The sequence below is a fragment of the Brassica rapa genome, chromosome A06, assembly GCF_000309985.2.
Source record: "Brassica rapa cultivar Chiifu-401-42 chromosome A06, CAAS_Brap_v3.01, whole genome shotgun sequence".
Taxonomy (NCBI): Eukaryota; Viridiplantae; Streptophyta; class Magnoliopsida; order Brassicales; family Brassicaceae; genus Brassica; species Brassica rapa.
The window spans coordinates 23,668,623-23,685,401 of record NC_024800.2 but is presented as its reverse complement, the minus strand read 5'-3'; the positions used below and the strand labels follow the sequence as shown (position 1 = coordinate 23,685,401).

At 31.1% G+C, this 16,779-nt stretch overlaps 1 protein-coding gene across 1 annotated transcript; it reads left to right on the top strand.

Annotated features, from left to right (window-relative positions):
- Nucleotides 1–467: 467 nt before the first annotated feature.
- Nucleotides 468–11,223, top strand: LOC103875029 (two-component response regulator ARR14). Its single transcript, XM_009153477.3, has 6 exons — nt 468–1,285; nt 1,441–1,593; nt 1,674–2,036; nt 2,327–2,403; nt 8,851–9,453; nt 9,559–11,223. Exons 1-6 carry the CDS (start codon nt 1,108–1,110, stop codon nt 9,712–9,714), a joined length of 1,530 nt encoding a protein of 509 aa, XP_009151725.1. The 5' UTR covers nt 468–1,107; the 3' UTR covers nt 9,715–11,223.
- Nucleotides 11,224–16,779: the final 5,556 nt, after the last annotated feature.

Sequence of the window (16,779 nt, the reverse complement as noted above, 5' to 3'; positions counted from 1 at the left end):
ACCATCAAATAAAATAATCAAATCTATAACTAAAATCAAAGCTTGAAATTTTGAAAATAAAAATATGAAACAAAACAGAAACATGAAAAGTTTTTTCACTCTTCCACATTTAGTGTTCATTAAAGTCATGTTTTTTCAATTGAAAATTTTCCATTAATTATTGTCCATCAAATTTATAATCTTCATATTAATTTAGTGAAGACTAAAATAAATCAAAAAGATCAAAAAAACTTAAAAAATTAGATGTCTGAATTGCGATGTATTGTTATTTAGTTATAGTTCAAGTTTTTTACAAATTAAGGTTTTTTATTACTATAAAATTATGGTAATAGTTATTAACACAAATTTAACTTATGTAACAAATAGATTTTTATGTATTGTTATAAAATAAATACATATTTACATGTTTCTACTTTTAATCGGTTTTGTTCGGTTTATTCGGTTTAATCGGTTATATACCAAACCATATCCAAATCCTACGGTTTTTATAAAATTATATCCATTCAGTTTATATGGTATATACCAAAACCAAACCATATTGTCTATTTTGGTTCGGTTCGGTTCGGTACGGTTCGGTTTTACCATATTGAACAGCCCTAAGCAAATCCTAATTTTATATCCTCATACTTATTTTCAACTTATCTATATATTGTATGTATCAATGAAATTTATGTTTTGTTAACAATCTATGACATTTATGTTGCTTGAAAAATCACGAAGCTGAATAAAAAGAGCTTTATGCATTATAACTTTTGCCTTCAAATTGGCTTTAAACTTAAAACAAAGTATTATAAATATTCCAAAATTAAAAATAAACAAGAAAGTAAAAGCAGAACAGTATGAAAGCCCTAGAAAATATCATATAATACTCGATTATAAATACAGTGTTATAGGGAATCTCCAAATCAAAATTCTGTTACTAAAACACGTTTTTGGGGTCCACTTTCACTTGTTTTTTTTTTCTTTACAAATTAGAAATGTTAAATAAAAGTTTGAGATAAATATCAGAATTTTATTGTTTTAAAGGGGGTAAGCAAAACATCTTTTGCGGATTTACATGACTACATCATAAAAACACGCAGCTTTTTCCTGTAGCCGTCAATAAGGATGCTTCAGAAATGGAAACCTAGTGGTGACGAAAGTGGTGGTCCAGATAGAGATTTACCAAACTCTCGCGATATGTTTTCTGGCAACTTTCCTGAGGGTTTGCGGGTGCTATTGTTTGATGAAGATCGAATATATCTTCAAATATTGGAGAAACATCTCGAAGAGTTTCAATACGAAGGTAGCTATTTTGATTGAGTTGTTTTTGGAGTTTTAAAACAGATCAAGTGATGATAAAATTCATATATAATTTCCAATGTGTTTTTTATTAATTTCAGTATTTCTAAAGTTGACCTAATTGATATTATAATCTTATAGATCTGTGTATTTTTGCAGTGACTACATGCCACGAAGAGGAAAGAGCTACGTATCTACTCTGCAACCATAGAAATATGTTCGACATTGCTATAATCGAAGCACACAATCTAGAGGGGAAAATATTCCGGTTAATCTCGGAAATTCGATCTGAAATAGATATTCCAATCATTAGTAAGCATATAATTTTAAAGTTTGTGTACATTGATTTTTTTGATTAAAAAACATAACAATTAAACACACTTTTTTTCCAGTAACATCCCAAGACGATTCAAGAGAATCTGTGACCAAATGGATGAGGAACGGTGCATGTGACTATCTCATAAAACCGATAAGACCAGAAGATCTACGTTTGATTTATAAATACTTGGTAAAGAAGATGGAACTAAGGGGTATCACGGTTGCCGAAGAGGCAGAAGAGAAAGCAGCAGCTGAGAAGTCATCCTCTGTGGGAGATTCCACCATAAGAAGCCCTAACAGGAGAAAAAGAAACATGTTACAAACAGACGAGGATCCAGATCATAATCGTGATTCCGCCACCAAGAAAAGGCGAGTGGTGTGGGATGATTATCTTAACGGCAAGTTTTTGGATGCAGTGAATTCCCTTGGCAACAATGGTGAGTCACGTACATTAGGGTTCATAGTTACTCGGGTTTGTCATCTTAGATTTATTCTATATATGCATATATATATATATATATACAAAATGTCTTGTTCGCACGTACAAACATAATTTTCTTAGGAATACTTATTAGTTTATATATTCTAATTAAAAAACCAGTATGATAATATACGATAGAAAAATTTCATCAAAATATATGTTTATTATTATGCTAAAATTTTTAAAACGCTCACATGTTAAAATATTTTTTAAATATATCTATTTGAACTATGTGAATTCATGCAGATGTTGTTCCCAAGAAAATTTTGGAGAGGATGAATGTTAGTAGCCTCACCCGAGAAAACGTAGCCAGCCATCTCCAGGTATCGTTTCTTCTTATACTACCACCACGGCGGTGCTTTGTTAGATTTTCAGAAAGCCCAACTTTGTGAATATAGGATTACCTCAAAAAATTGCACCTTGGATATTAAGATATGGATTCAGACTTGAAATATAAAAGATATCCTAGTGGATGCAAAACTTTTATAATAGAGGCTTTTACCTTTTGCATAAGTTTTCGTGAACCTCACCTACAAATCTTTAATTAGATTAAAAATATTGTAAGCAGAAACTATAAATAGCATTGATATATTTCGTACTCTAACCATTTTATAGCATCATATGTGACCGTAGACTTTAATCTGCATATTGTAACGTATATTGTAACGTCCCCGACAGTTTATGGTTACTGGGCCATTACGCCTTCTCATTCGGCTTGTGGACTCCATCCCGTCTAATGGACAGTGCATTAAATTTTTGAAGGCTCAAAATTATTGTTTATTGATCATGCAATTACCACGTAATATTTTTTCGTGTTTTGTGACAATAAACTATAAATAACATCGATATATTATGTACTCTAACCATTTTATAGTATCATATGTCATTGTAGACTTTATCTGCATATTGTAACGTTCCGACTGTCCACAGTTACTGGGCCACCATGCCCTCTCTCTCGGCATGTGGACTCCTCTATCCCGTCTGATGGACGGTGCATTAATTTTTCGGAGGCTCGAAATTATTGTTTATTGATTCTGCAATCACCACATAACATTTTTCTGTGCTTTGGTCTCACTCGCACGATATCGCAAATCACTTTTTGATAGGTCACTCACCCTTTCAGTATTCTAGCTCAAGCACACTTAACTCTGGAGTTCTAAATGGATGTGTGTCGATTAAGGTAAGCGACACTTTGGTAACATAGGTTGTCAAATCAATTCTCTTATGTCTTTCCACATATACCAGAAATTATGATGTTACAATTCATCCTCACTCACAAAGCGCAACACCACTCACAAAGCGCAACACCCCCGTTGTGCATCATGACATGTCTCAAGACGCCTCCCGTCAGAACCGAGATAGCTAAAATGGCTTTGATACCACTCATGTCTCCTCACTTGGCACGTGGACCCCATCCCTTCTGACGGGCGATGCGTTAATTTTTCGGAGTCTCAAAATCATTGTTTATTGACCCTGCAATCACCACATAAAATTTTTTCGTGCTTTGGCTTCACTTGCACGATATCGCAAATCATTTTTTGATATGTCACCAATCTTTTCACTATTCCAGCTCAAGCACGGTTAACTTTAGAGTTCTAAACAGATGTGTACCGGAAAAGGTAAGCACACTTTGGTGACATGGATAGCAAAATCAATTCTTTTAAACTTTTCCACAAATACCAGAAATCAAGATGTTACACATATGTTCATTAAGAATCTGAAGAATACATTTAAATTAAACAAATGAGAACAATTATGTAAAATATAAAAAATATTAACTCTGGAAAAAAAGTCAGCGAATCCACCAGGTTTTTGGTTATTTCCAGCAAATCATAAAGTTTGTCTCGAATCGAATTAAGGAGATTTGTTTGTCATGTAGACTTGACATTCCTCATATCAAACTTTCCATCTCAGTACGAAGAGACCATAAGTTTGTGCGGATCCTAGAAGTACAAAATATTCCACTCCTTTGATCCATAATATTCCACTCCTTTGATCCATATGGCTCATCCGTACGCCACTAACCTAGTCATGATCAATTCATTAAGAATCAACTTAGCAAGATGGGTTCAAGTACTAAACTGAAACAACTAATTGGTCGAAAAGAACTTCTGTTTTACCCTCATCCTCTTTTAGATTTGTGACCCTATAGCTTTCCACTTCAAGAGAAGCTAATTAAACTGTGTACACAAAAAAAATAGATTTTTTCTTGTTGAAGACTTTTTCGGTTTTTGCTTTATAAATGTACCAAATGATCCAATGAATGTTTTAATTTGTGGTTCTATAGTAAATTTTTTCTCCAAAATAGAAAAGCTATATTTTTATAAATATATGTACTTGGAAAAATCCAAAATGGTCATATATTATAGGTCTAGACATTTTACCCGGATCCAAAGACTCGGACCAAAATCAACAAAAAAAGTGGTTTGGATCGAAGGAGATTTTACCCTACTGGGTTTGTTTATAGATAACCACGGGTCTTGGTTCGGATTTATGTCCACCCCGAAACCCAATCTGATTTTAGTGGAACCAAACTTTTATAGCAGCACTAGCCTATGTATTACATTTCCCCTTACCCAATGCACCAATTACTCTTCTCTTTGTTTCGTTTCCACTTGTGACACACAATTCAGAAGAAGATATTTTCAATTTATAAACCTGAACTCCAAAATCAAGCAGTTTACAAACTGGAATTGCATAATCAAGTTAATTGGATTCGAAGCTTAATGTATCCTTCATCAGAGTAGTCTCGAATTAGATCTATGTAATTTTTGAACCCTAGTTTGGTTCTTGTTTGATTTCCTTGTTTTTGATTCTTGTTTCATTGGCCAATTTCTAGTAACTCTTTAACCAGAGTTTGATTCTTGTTTCCCTGCTTTTGATTCGTGTTTCCTTGATCGATTTCTAGTAATTCTTACCCGAGTTTGATTCTGTTTTGTTTGTTGTTCATTGGTCGATTTCGAGTAACTCTAAACGTTTATTGCTTTTGATTCTTGTTTCCTTGCCAAATAAAGCTTAACTTGTGGTGATGAAAGACATTAAAAATAAAATGATTTGTGAATTCATCTAAGCCACTAGATTTAGGACAACTCCTATCAAAGCACAGTTGTCTATGTATAAATCGCTCACACATCGCTACACATCATGAAAATACCTGCCTCATAAAGTGTTTTAATTTCCCATGAGCTAGAATTTTCCACAAATGACTTAATAGGTATGTGATACTCGATTTTATAACATGCTCTCAATCTTGTTGTAAAATTGTTGTTCTTAAGAACCCATTTCCAAATTAAAATGAGTAGCATCTTTTTTTTATGGTTCCACGTATTACATCCAAGTACTAAGGGTATGAATGGTAGCCAGGGAACGGCGGTTAATATTGCATTCCCTAACGTTCCTAAAAAATATCACCATTCACAAGGAATAATTTTTTCTTCTCATTTCCTACCATTTTTTTTTGTAGAGAAATAAAGAACAAAAATATTTCTTGTTAAATTTGAGAAGGAAAAACTAGGCCTGGGATTTTTGTCCGAACCGAATGGGCCGAACCGGACCGAACCAATTTTTTCGGTTTTCGGTTCGGTTCGGTTTTCAATTCGGTTTAATTCGGTATGGTTTTGAAAATTAATTCGGTTTTCGGTTTGGTTAAAAAATTTTAAAACCAAAAATATCCGAAAATAACCGAAAATCCGAACCGAAAATAACCGAATAACCCAAAAATAACCGAATTTAACTGAAATAACCGAATTTAACCGAAAATATCCAAATATTTTGGAAAAATTATACCAAAATTAACCAAAAATTTCAAAATTCGGTTATTTTTGGAAATAAAATTGAAAACCAAAATAAACCGAATCGAAATTTCATTCGGTTTATTTCGGAATTGTTTTTAAAAACTTCGGTTAACCGAAAACCGACGGTTCGGTTCAGTTCGGTTTCGGAAAACCGAAGTCGCATGCCTAGGAAAAACTATTCATTTTCATTCCTGCAATTTTTTTCTTTTACGTTCAATTTCTATTCGTTCCTCTTGTTTTCAAAATGGTCACCAGTCGAACCCTAAGTAAGACTAGATCTCAATGCGAGGATTAATGATATATACTCTTGTTGAAAAATTCTGGTAAAAAGGAAGATCTCATCGTTGGTATCACATCTATAAGGAAATGAAAAAAAGTTGGAGATGCCATAGATAACATTGTCTAAAGTGTTTGGTGGATGGGTTATCATATCAGGGACCCAAGTTTGGTCTAAACCTTACAGTTTAGATTTGATCCAATGGTTTTTTGTAACCCCATATTTAATAGTGGCTTTACACTCTTGATCTTCCGGTGGGTAGGAAAAATTATAGTATCATCCCTTCCCATGAGAACTCAAACAAGTATATAGAAGAGAACTGTATAAGTCTTCACAATTTCTTAGCAAGGAGGAACACATTAAAATCATGTAGATCTTGATAACCAAGCACTCATATCTTAGATCTCAGGTGATCTTGTAAATTTCTGACTTCCCACGGTTAATGCGTTTCTACGGACGCTCACTTGGCTCATGAGCTCCATTCCGTACGATGGATACTGCGTTAATTTTTGTAGGTTCAAAAGTTTTGTTTACTGACACTGCAATCACCACACGATATTTCTCCTCGTTTTGACCTTACTCACACAATATCGCAAATCACTTCTTGATAAAGTCACACATCCTTCCACTACTCCAGTTCAAGCACGTTTAACTTTGGAGTTTTTTCCAAGGGTGACCGAAAAGGTAAATGCACTTTGGTAACATAAATAGCCAAATAAATTTTATTAAGCTTTTCACCATATACCACAAATCGAAATGTTATAATTCCCTCTATTTCAGATAGCGCAACGACCACGTTACACCTCAGGTTCGTCACTCATGTTAGTGTGAACTTACACATGACTCCACAGTCGTCTAGGTTTGGCTACTATACCACTTGTAACATCCTGTCTGCCCATGACTAATAAGCCTCCTAGAGTCGTTTACTCGGCATGTTGACCCCATTTCGTGTGATGGAAGATGCATTAATTTTTTGAAGGCTTGAAAGTCTTGTTTACTGACCATACAATCACAACATGATATTTCTATGTGCTTTTTATCTTAACTCACATCATATAGCGAATCATTTTCCGTTAGGTCACCTTACACTATTCCAACTCAAATGTAAATGCATTTTGGTGATGTTCGTAGCCAAATCAATTCCATTAAACTTTTTATCATATACCAAAAATTGATGTTACATATCTGTGTGATGACCTCTATTGTTTTGGTTTGTACTTCACCAAAAAAATTAAGCCATGCTCTTTAGTTTTTAGTTATACCTTGTGAAAGCAAAAATCACGAAGTCACATATATATATGTACTGCTTAAGACACAAATTTTATTTGGACCTCTTTTATACCAATTATAATAATTTTGCTGATCACAAATTGACGCACCCATTAAGTTAGTCATTTACAAAGGAAAACACATTCATCTAGATCAAGTATTGAATACGTACGGTAAACCTATATATATACATTCTCATGCCTCTTTTTGTCAAAATGTGAAACACTTCTTTGATATATCATTTTATAATCTGATCCACTAAGTTTCTAAAAACTATAAAGGATTTTCCGTATTTAGTCGATATTGTGATGCCTTCCCGTAAGTGAGGGGAAATCCCTATGAGGAATCAACGAGAATGTATATAAACTCTAAATTGTTATGTTGTTTTTCGTTAGAAGAGTTTTTCCTCTCAAAATGCTGAAATAAATTATTTTCTTATAAAGTTTTTTTTAGTGTGGTATTTTTATAATCTCGAACCAAATCAATCTTACTTTTCAGCTGCACAATCAGTTTTGCAGAGCTTGTTGGGTTAGTATTTTTTCCAAAAAGAAAAAAGAAAGAAATTTGCTCACTTAAATTGGAGGGATATTAGGTGCAAATCAATGACAATGTAGCTTTTTTTTTGTCAATGACAATGTAGCTTTGATTAGCCAAAAATTAACTTTTTGGCTAAACAGCCACGGGATGATCATGAAATGGCCACGAACTGCTTTATTTATTTTTACCCAATTGGTGGATTCTTTTGTTCAAACTTTCATTTGTAAATTCCATTCAACTATTTATGTATAATTTTATAAATAAAGTAGTTGTAAAAGTATTACATATAAGAAGCGAAATAATAAATAGTATTTTTTTAATACGATATTTGTGAGGCTAATTTGTTGTGTCAATTTGCATTTCTAAGTTTTTATATGTCATTTTGTTGTGTCCATTTGTATTTTAAAATCTTACTTAATTATTGATTTAAATACTTTTAGTTAAATAATAAATAGTAATTTTAATATTAAATAGTAGTTTAGATGTAGAAATTTTTTTAGTCCATAACTTCTTTTTGTTTGTATGTTTAAGATAAACCATTCGATAAAAAACGGTGCATGTTTAACATTGTTGGGATTCATAAAACAAATCATAAAAGATACAAACTACAGAAAGTTTTCTACCTTCCCGTAATTAAGCGAGTTTGGTTGATGCCTTTGCCTAAGAAGATGCAGGGATCTTTAGACCAAGAATCTCCTAACCGTCCAAACAACAAGAACTAAGCGAGTTCATCGAGTTAGTGAATATAGCTAGATCGGATTAATGGAACTAAACACAATCAAAATAGCATAATAAGAGAATAGTAATAAAATAAACTAAGTCGAAAATAATCCTTATTGTTTTTTTACATATGTACTGCATTAATATTTCTTTCCTTCAAATTGGGTGTACAGAAATTCCGGATGGGTCTGAAGAAGAAGAATGACAAAAACAAAAGCGACGAGAGAAGTCTACCGTTAATTACTCCACAAGAACGAGGAATGTCTAGTGGAGAAATATCAAACGAGCTCTACAGAGGACTAAATGTCCAGTTTCCAACACATCATGTCAACAACATTCCTCAACCGTCTTATTTTCAACAGCACAACACAAACCTTAATCTCATGACGCAACGCGTGTCATCACCTCCTGGAAATCATTATGATAGACTCTCTGTTGCGTCTTCCAGTAAAAATCTAGTGACGACTCACCAACATCACACTTCTCATCAAATCTCAGAGTTCCCATGCAATGATCAGAGCATAGAAGAAAGATTGGTTTATTACGAGGAGGACGAGGACGATGGAGTTAGGAACTTGATCACTGACTGGTTCACGCAAATCCCGGACCAGATAAATCTGTTCCCCTTAGAGGAGTCGGTGATAGCGACTACAATGCGTTTCAACGATGATCAGGTGTCAGCCAATCAACAAGAGCCGATGTACGTTCATGAGCCATCCATGATGCATATACCTTCACTTCCTTCATCTCTCACACATAATCCCTTTCTTGATCAGGTGACACCGGCTTATATTTCTTAGAATTGTCATTATTCTCTAATAGACATTATGCAAATTCATATCTTTAGTGCTCTTTTGTGTGTGTGTGTGTGTCATATACAGAAAGAAAATATACAATTGGTGGATTTACCTCGACAACAATTATTCCATGAACAGCAACATGCTAACCTAGCAAATGAGAATAGGTTTCCTGAAACTAATCCAGGAACGGGATCTGCAAGAATGGATAAGATGGATCAAGACACGGACCAAGCATGAAAACGACTTACAAATAAGGAAATGAAGTCCGACATTATAGTTTATTATTGATATTATATATTACTTTTAGAGTTTAGAGTTCTATATACATTCCAGCTGATGCCTTGCTTTCTCTTCTTCTTTTTTGTAGTTGCTTGTGTAGCTTGCCTTTTTCTAGCGTTTTATATACTTTTCTAGGGTTTAGAATTTTATATACATTCTAGTTGATTCCTTTTTTTCTAGGGATTGCTTGTGATGCGTGTCAACAATCAGTTTGCTTTATTTACATTTGAATAATAACTTGTTTTTTTGTCAGTGGTTTCAGTATTTAACTAACATATGGTCGTGGTAAGCTCATACCTTTTAAATGTAGTCACCAAACTCTTTTCTTTTTGATTAAATTTGCCCATTCCATTCTTTGCATCTGTCGAAAATATAAATTAAAGATAAAACAGTATAAGCAAAAGATAAACGACCAAAACAAACCAAATATGCGATTTTTTGTGCGACTGATCTTAAAAACACACTCTGGGCGGGATCTTTGCCGTAAAGTGAACAAACAACTCTTAATAAAATTATAAAGGCCTGAGATATCACAACCTTTCTTTGATTTCCTCCGCAATCCAAGAACTACATTCATTCAACAACTGACCCTAAAATTCTACTACAAATATAACCAAAACAAAAGAGACGTACATATATAATTTGAAAATACCAAACTACGTACTAACAAAAAAGAAGGGAAAACGGTACCGATGCCATTGTTTGCATTCAACTTAAAGAAAAACAAAAGGTATCTATTCGACCAAATATAATTAAATTCCCATATTTTCTTTCAGTAAAAACAATCTCAAACGTGATCCAAATCTAAATCGACACAAAGAAGTTTTGACATAAACCGTTCATCGATTATACCATATAAAACATTTCGTGTACACATATGGTCATTGAGTTCCAGCATGTTGCTTTATCCGTGATGAGATCGCCAAAATTTTATTAAAGAAATGCTTGCTCATCTCCACGGTTAATCGCAACGCTACAACAAACCTACATACTATAATACTAATCAAACCCAAATATTGATATATGGTGTAAGCAAAGTGGAAAATGATTAATAGGTATCTCAAATGTCCGTGAATATTTTTACAATTTCGTCCATTTTAGACCCAAATTTGAAAAGAGAATCAAAGTCTAGGAAAACGAGTAATTAAATGCAAAAGTAAGGTAACTAATTACCAACCCGTGCAGTGGTGATATTTCATCTTAAAAATCTGCTCATTGAGTTTGGGTTTGCTGCCTTATCCGTGGTGATTTTTTTATCGAAATGTGTTCATCTCCATATATAATCAGACGCACGCTACAACAAACCCAAATGAAATATTAATAAATGAAATGGCTTTCTACCCCCAACCTAAAAAATTGTTCATAAATAACAAATGAAAAATCACAAATGTAGTAACTGAAAATACTCAAGTTCGTCAACTTCACACCCAAATTGAAAAGAGAACTTACCAAACATAAAAAAAAAAAGGCAAAAGAACGCAGAAATGGGATCGAGAAAGCCATTAACCATTTTTAGAAATGGGATAACGTTTTTTATACGTTCTTAGCATCAAAAACAAAAGCAAGGTAACTTATTGACGATAGTTTAATGATCAGTAACATGTTGATCAAGGTTACCTATGGATCTATATTGGACCCATCCTTTTTCTATCATGCGAAATTTGCATGAAGACTGAAAATTCCACAGATTTGTTACCAATTCGACATAGGACCTTCCGCAAACAAAAACAAAAGTAAGCTTTACTAGTAGAAATCGACTCGAACTTAGTGGAAAAAGTGAGAAAGGTTCAAACGAAAACTGTATGAAGATTTGAGATGTGATTGAGGGTTTATATACAAATCTTCAAAGGAAGGGATAGAGGTTCAGAAGAAATCCTGTAAAGATGCTCGAAGAATTTGAAATTATTCAAAGATTCTTAAGAGATTATTCTACAGTTATTTTATTTATTTGATGTGATTACCACCAAAAAAATCTGGCTGCACAAAACAAGATTGACCAGTAAGTACTAATAATAATCTAGATTAGGCATGGACATATTTATCTGGAACCGAAGAACCGAACCACAAAACAAGGTTTGGATTTGGATCATATCAATTATACTAGTGGATCTTATATCACTAGAACAAAAAAAAATAGAACAGAACCGAGAAACGGATGGGTAAAATTTCTATAATATAGTTTATATATTTATATATATTAACAATATTAATTTTGAAATAATCAAATAATTTACAAATATTATTTATAAGTTGAAATACCCAAAAAAATGAATTTACTAGAATACTTTTTATCCAAAATATTTTAAATTATTCGAGTTTTAATCTGAAACCCAAAAAATTGATATTAATCCAAATAATCTAGGTTTTGTTTTTTTAACCCAAATTTAACCGAAAAACAAAAAACCGAATGGAAGCCGAAAATTACCACGAATATAAGCCAGCTCTTAACTTTGTTATCCAAACCGAACCAAACCGAACCAAAATTTCTAAATACCTTAATGAAAATTAAACCTCTAGAGCCAAAAAACCAAAAATCTGAAATAACCGAACCGGAACCAAACCGAGAACCGGATGCCCAAAGCTAATCTAAACATAACATAAGGTTGAATATGCATAAAAGGAGACTAGGAATGAATTTTATAAGAGATTATATAATTAAATGTTCATGGTTAAATCAAAATTTTCTTTTATCAATTGTATCTTAATCTTGTTATATAGATCCCTATAGTATCTGATAAGTTAGAGACATATAAAAGTATGCATGCCTACAATATCATAAATTATAATATTATAACAATTTTTTTCTTTCAAACGAACATGGCAGAAAATTATGTTTTAGCCACATAAGTTTCATGCTAACACACAAAATATGCAGCTAAAATTCGTCTCACAACATATTACCTTAGATATATTTTGTGGATAATCTTATATATTAAAACAGAAGTCACAACCTTGATTCATGTGTGATATTTTAAAAAATGGACTTAATAATATGACTTAATAATATATCATTCCTAATATAACAATCGACTCCTATAAAATAAAACCGGATTGGTTAACAAACACATATTTGATTCCTTAATAAATTATACATAGTAGTAATATAAACCATTGTATAGTTCAAAATACTGAACCGATTTAAATAATTTAACCAATATATATATATATATATAATGAGTTGTATTAAAATAGAAATTATGACTTCTTTCATGTGTGATTTTTTAATTTGAACCATTTAAAAAAATATTAAATGTATTTTATTAATATTAATAATATATATAATCTTTGAACTACTTTAGTCATAATATCTTTTGATATCTTTTAATTTTAAATATAATTATTTTTTAAAATCAAACAAATCTGTTTAAAAAAATTTAACAAGATCTTAATTTCAAAAATTCTATGTAAATATTTTTTATAATTCGTAATTAGTTTTAAAATATTATTATAGATTAATATATTTTATAAAATGGAGAATAAAAGTTTTATCTTATTTTACCTATTATATAATCATAATCAATCATATTAAGAGAAAATTATTATATTGAACTAAACATGATAAACTATATTAAATTATTAGATTTATATATTTTATTTTCAGAAGTATTTAGGATCAGAATATAATATGTTGGTAAGAGGGGTTAACATTAGCAAACTATATAATACATGTATAAAAATTAACATGTATTTTATTAAAGCTAATAATATAAAAAATTGTTATATTTATTTTAATTATGATATCTTTTCATTTTAACTATATATATATATAATTCTAACAAATCTGTTGAAAAATATATTAACAATATCTTAACTTTCAGGAAATTTATGTAAATATTTTAACTAATTTTGTAATTAGCAATGAACTATTATTATTCATTAATATGTATTTAATTATCGTTTACAAAATGAAACACAAAAATTATATCTTATTTTATTTATTTTATAATAATAATAATTCATGTTAAAGTAAAAATATTATATTGAATTAAATATGATAAATTATATTAAATTGATAAATTTATAATTTTATTTTCATAAATATAAAATATTTATACTAAAAATATAATACGATGACATAACCACTTAACATTCGCAAACTATATGATACATGTATAAAAATTGATATATCTTAGATTTTTTGTATATATAAAAAATATATTTTTAAAATGAATAAACGTAAAAAATATTGCTATAAGGAAATACGACTTTGAAGGTTGGCGGGTCAAAATTGAATATAAATTTGATACAAAATAATTTTCAAATATGTGGTTTCATGCATATATTAATTTGTTTAATAACAAAATCCAAATACAGTAACATAAATATATAATAAAAAATGACAAATACATGTGATGGTTTTAAACTATTGATTGTTACACCATGTAAACTATAATTTTTTTATATTTGAAATAGGTATATAAACATTTAAATATATGGTTAACGTTAAAATTGTATACCACTAATGAACTAAAATAAATATATATATTTATAAAACCGAAAAAACACCCGCGCGGTTACGCGGATCAAGATCTAGTGAATGTTAAAGCTGGATTTTCGTACATGAAATCTAATCCATAGCAAGCCCATCAACCACTCTTAAAACTGGTTTGAGTCTAGAGTACCCTTTAGAGATAAGTGTAGTGGTTGAGGTCGGTTGGAGCTATAAGAACGAGGGTTGTATGCAGTGGCGGAGCCTGCCACATTTTTCATTATGGTCATTTTACTTTTCAACAGTATGTTGTAAGGGTCACATATAACTTCTTAACTCCTGTAGTATTTCACTAGAATATTTCTTTAAATGTATAAATAAAATTCGTCTTCATCAGAATTCTTAAGTGTCCCATTACCCCCTACCATAGCTCCGGCTCATACCATTTATAAACACTCTTTGGGACCTTGGCGTTAAACACTTCTTTTGTCAAACCGGAACCCTGATCCGAACACATCCGAATCCGAAAAAAATTTGATCCGAATAGACCTGATCTGATAAGAATTGATTCATATCTGACCAAACATATGAATATCCAAGATTATGACTCCATGTGTTATATTTTTATTTTTATTTATGATTTAGTTGTAGTATTTTTTTATTCTTCATTATTATTTTTATAATATTTAATATGAAACTTTAAATGTTACATTTAGAGTTTGAAAATATTTGATTCAGTTATTAATAGTATTTTTTTTTTGCAAAATTTTATATAAATATGAAGGTTTTTTTATAGAGTTCGAATATTTTGGATCTTTTCCAGGTTCGATACATACTCAAAAATTACAAGTATTTAATAGATATTTTAATTATAAATCTGTACTAATTAGACTTTCTTTTCATGTAAATTTAAAGTATATGAATTCCACTTCTTTCTTCCTTTACCTAAAATTTTAAAGTTTCAATGGTTATAGTTTGTCCAATAACAACTACGGATGTTATATAATAATTAGTAACACATTATAAAATGATCGGATATAACATGATTTTAACTATTTGATATGAATGAAATATACGATCTCTTAATCTATCTACTGAAAAAGTGTTTTAATTTAGATTTTATAAAATTATCAAAACTTGTTAGTCACTATATTTTTTTCATTTTATACAAATAATATTTCTTACTCATTAGAAAGCGGTTTTATAAAAGGAACGTTCTGTTTCTGCATGGTGAAGACAGAAGCTGACTTTGAAGGGTCCATGATACGTGGCAAGATCGTTCTGTTTCTGCAACAAGAAGGGATTTTACCTAAAGCTCGGTCCTCTGCTTTGGTCGGAGGTAAGTCCACGATAATGGGACGTCTCTCACAGGTGAGAACGTCGGTGAAATCGAGTCCAGTGTAGATCTTGGACTGTGGACCGAAGATGCATTTCGTGGCGTCCACGACCGTTGGTCGAACTCATCTCGCATCCAGTCGAAACTTAGCTCCCAGTGGTCGAGCCGGCCTAGTGGATTGTGGTTCTCCATGGTTACTTCGGCTAGGTAGTTCTGGTCACAGGCTCTGATTCTGACGACGTCGTACATTATGTGATCAAGTCTCCGGGTTGTCTTGGGAGGAACTTGTCGGTGATGGTGGTTGTGTTGACTTTAATGCTTGGGTCTCTCTTGCAGCACGTTGTTGTCTCTCTTTTGCCTGATGCACCAATAAAATTGTTGAATCAGAAACCTATTCTTTTTATTGCAATTTTTTGTTATAAAAACAATAGTATACATGTCTACAAATTTCGATATTTTTGGTTTGATCAAATCGTGAAAAAGTAGATTAAAGAAAAGAATTGAAGAGATGAATAGATTGTTTAAAGGGCAATTGTCAATAATAGCACCTTTTGAGTTTTTGTCTCAAAAATGGCACTAGAAATAGAAAGTCACAAAAATAACATTCATTAAAGGGTAAAATATTTTTAATACCTTTGGTTTAAAACTAATAAACAAACAAAAATAAATAAAAACAAATAAAATAAAAATAAAAAAATGAAAAAAAGAATTTTTTTATAGTTTCAGATTATATGTTTTCAGATTCGAAATTTTTTATAATTTTTTTTTACTTTTTTTCAAATTTTCTTTTTATATTTCAAAAATAATTTTTGAAACTGTTTTTTAAATTTTTATTTTTAGTTTTTTAGTATTTATTTTTTATTTTATAAAATTTTAAACTCTAATTCTAAAACCCCACCCCTTAACTCTAAACCTTAAGGTTTAGATTAATTAATCCAAGTGGTATAAATGTTTATTTACCTCTTTAATGAAACCTATTTTTGTGACTTTGAACCTTGAGTGCTAGTTTGAGAACAAAAACTTGGTTTTGTGCTATCCTAGTCTTTTTCTCTTGTTTAAATCCGATTTGTTTTTTGTTTCCTGAACATCAATATTTTAATATTATGCAGGTAAGTTATATTCACTAATCATTTACATAATGAATTAAAAATGAATAATCTAAACAAAAATAAAAGTATAGAACTCTAAAACAATTTAAAGGACCAAAGGGATGGTTTATGTCAAACAAAAGTAAAGACTAACAAAACACACTACATGA

What these genes read in the sequence shown, in the direction of transcription:
- LOC103875029 (XM_009153477.3), top strand. Translation starts at nt 1,108, where the DNA reads ATGCTTCAGAAATGGAAACCTAGTGGTGACGAAAGTGGTGGTCCAGAT. An exon ending in AATAGATATTCCAATCATTA is followed by an intron (nt 1,594 to 1,673) that starts GTAAGCATATAA and finishes CTTTTTTTCCAG; the next exon opens with TAACATCCCAAGACGATTCA. An exon ending in GAATTCCCTTGGCAACAATG is followed by an intron (nt 2,037 to 2,326) that starts GTGAGTCACGTA and finishes GAATTCATGCAG; the next exon opens with ATGTTGTTCCCAAGAAAATT.